The sequence below is a fragment of the Brachycentrus maculatus genome, unplaced genomic scaffold (genome assembly GCF_059751285.1).
Source record: "Brachycentrus maculatus isolate JH-2025_06_01 unplaced genomic scaffold, ASM5975128v1 h1tg002398l, whole genome shotgun sequence".
Classification (NCBI taxonomy): domain Eukaryota; kingdom Metazoa; phylum Arthropoda; class Insecta; order Trichoptera; family Brachycentridae; genus Brachycentrus; species Brachycentrus maculatus.
The window spans coordinates 25,717-27,365 of NW_028282882.1; the positions used below are offsets into that span (position 1 = coordinate 25,717).

Consider the following 1,649-nt stretch of genomic DNA (forward strand, 5'->3'; position numbering starts at 1 on the left):
ATGATATTCAGCGGGCAATTATCAAGTCTCTGAAGGCAGTACAGAAGCTAGTCACCAACTGTCCGCAATCTTTTGAACTTTATGGTTTTGATTTCATTTTCGACAGCAAAGGCAAATCTTGGCTCCTAGAAGTCAATGGAGGCCCCTCGATGACAGCCAACACGAAGGAAGATGAATAGCTCAAAGTAGGGCTGATCGACGACACGATGACTGTCATAAACCTAGAAGGAATGTAATCGAATATCGATATAGATTGACAGGCGACGAGGAGCTAATCGGAGGATACGATTTGATCTACAAGAACCACTAGATAGGAAGTGTCACAGCCAGCATGTACACTTCCATGCTCGGCTGCAAGAATAACAGAGTTGATAACTTGAAAAAACTAGCAAGGACAACCGCCTTCCGACTGGCCAAATAATTCCTTGAAAGAGCTAACGATCAAAATTCGAGCAAAAAAATATCAAACAAGTTTAACATCAAGCCTACCTACAAGGTCGAAAAGATCCCCAGAGTCACCAATAGGATCATCAACCCCGCCAACGAAGTCAAAAAGAAGAAAATATCCACGGAGAAAGCTATGAATTCCGAAGAAACTTCGACACAGTAAAACTTCGAATCAGCCCATGGTCGCGCCTCCACGAATAAGTATATGCGGAAGGCCGAAGAATAAGAATAGGAAGAATAATAATGAGTCATAATGAATAACCTTATATTTTAAACTCGTCAACTGGAATATTATTTTTCATTTATTTTTTGATTAAGTGTATGCTTATTATATAGGCTTTTCGGATCAGCCGAAGTTGATTAATTTAAATTGGAATTTCGATTATAAACAAATTGTTGATTGTTGAAAATGAAGCTCTTCATGGACGCATTTAGCGAGGCTGAAATCATCTCTGACTCATATCCCTTTACTGAAGTTTTTGAGGGAGTTGCTGTTGAAGTCAAATCTAGACTGGTTGTCAAAGGAGAAGACAATATTGATATCGGATGCGGAAATGCATTTGGAGGAACAAATGAGGATGATGATGGAGCAGGAGGAGCCGGAGGGTCTAGCGAAGTTGCTAAAGTTATTGATGTTATCGACTCTTTCCACTACGAAGAAACCTCTTTCGACATTGATGGCTTCGTTGATTATTTCAAAGGCTATATGAAAAAGGTCCTCGGATACTTAAAAACATAGAAGCCAGACAGAGTTGCGCCATTCCAAAGTGGAGCCAAACTGCTTTTCGCTTGGATTAAGGCCAATTTCGAGGAACTCAGTTTCTATACACCAAATAATTATGACACTGAGAACATCATCATCATGTCATACTACAAAGGTGAAGAACTTGCCCCAACATTTATCTACATTCTAGATGGCCTCAAGTCTATTAAACTTTGATAATGTATGTACATCAATTTTTAAGGGATATACTAATTGTGCATATGGATAAATCTGCGGAGTCTATTTTCATGCTCTTCGGGGGTTTTCATTATGGTATATATAATAATCATAATAATAATAATCAAAGATTTATATACAGTTATGTAGCCAGAGGGTAATCATTTGCAGAAGTCGAAGTTTGAGGGGTTGGGTTGGGTTGGGTTGGGTTGGGTTGGGGTTGGGGTTGGGGTTGGGGTTGGGGTTGGGGTTGGGGTTGGGA

General features: G+C 39.8%; 1 protein-coding gene across 1 annotated transcript; it reads left to right on the forward strand.

Moving 5' to 3' along the window:
• Positions 1 to 856: 856 nt before the first annotated feature.
• Positions 857 to 1,186, forward strand: LOC148298185 (translationally-controlled tumor protein-like). The gene has a single exon (XM_088277059.1). The coding sequence runs from the start codon at positions 857 to 859 to the stop codon at positions 1,184 to 1,186; it is 330 nt and encodes a 109-aa protein (XP_088133185.1).
• Positions 1,187 to 1,649: the final 463 nt, after the last annotated feature.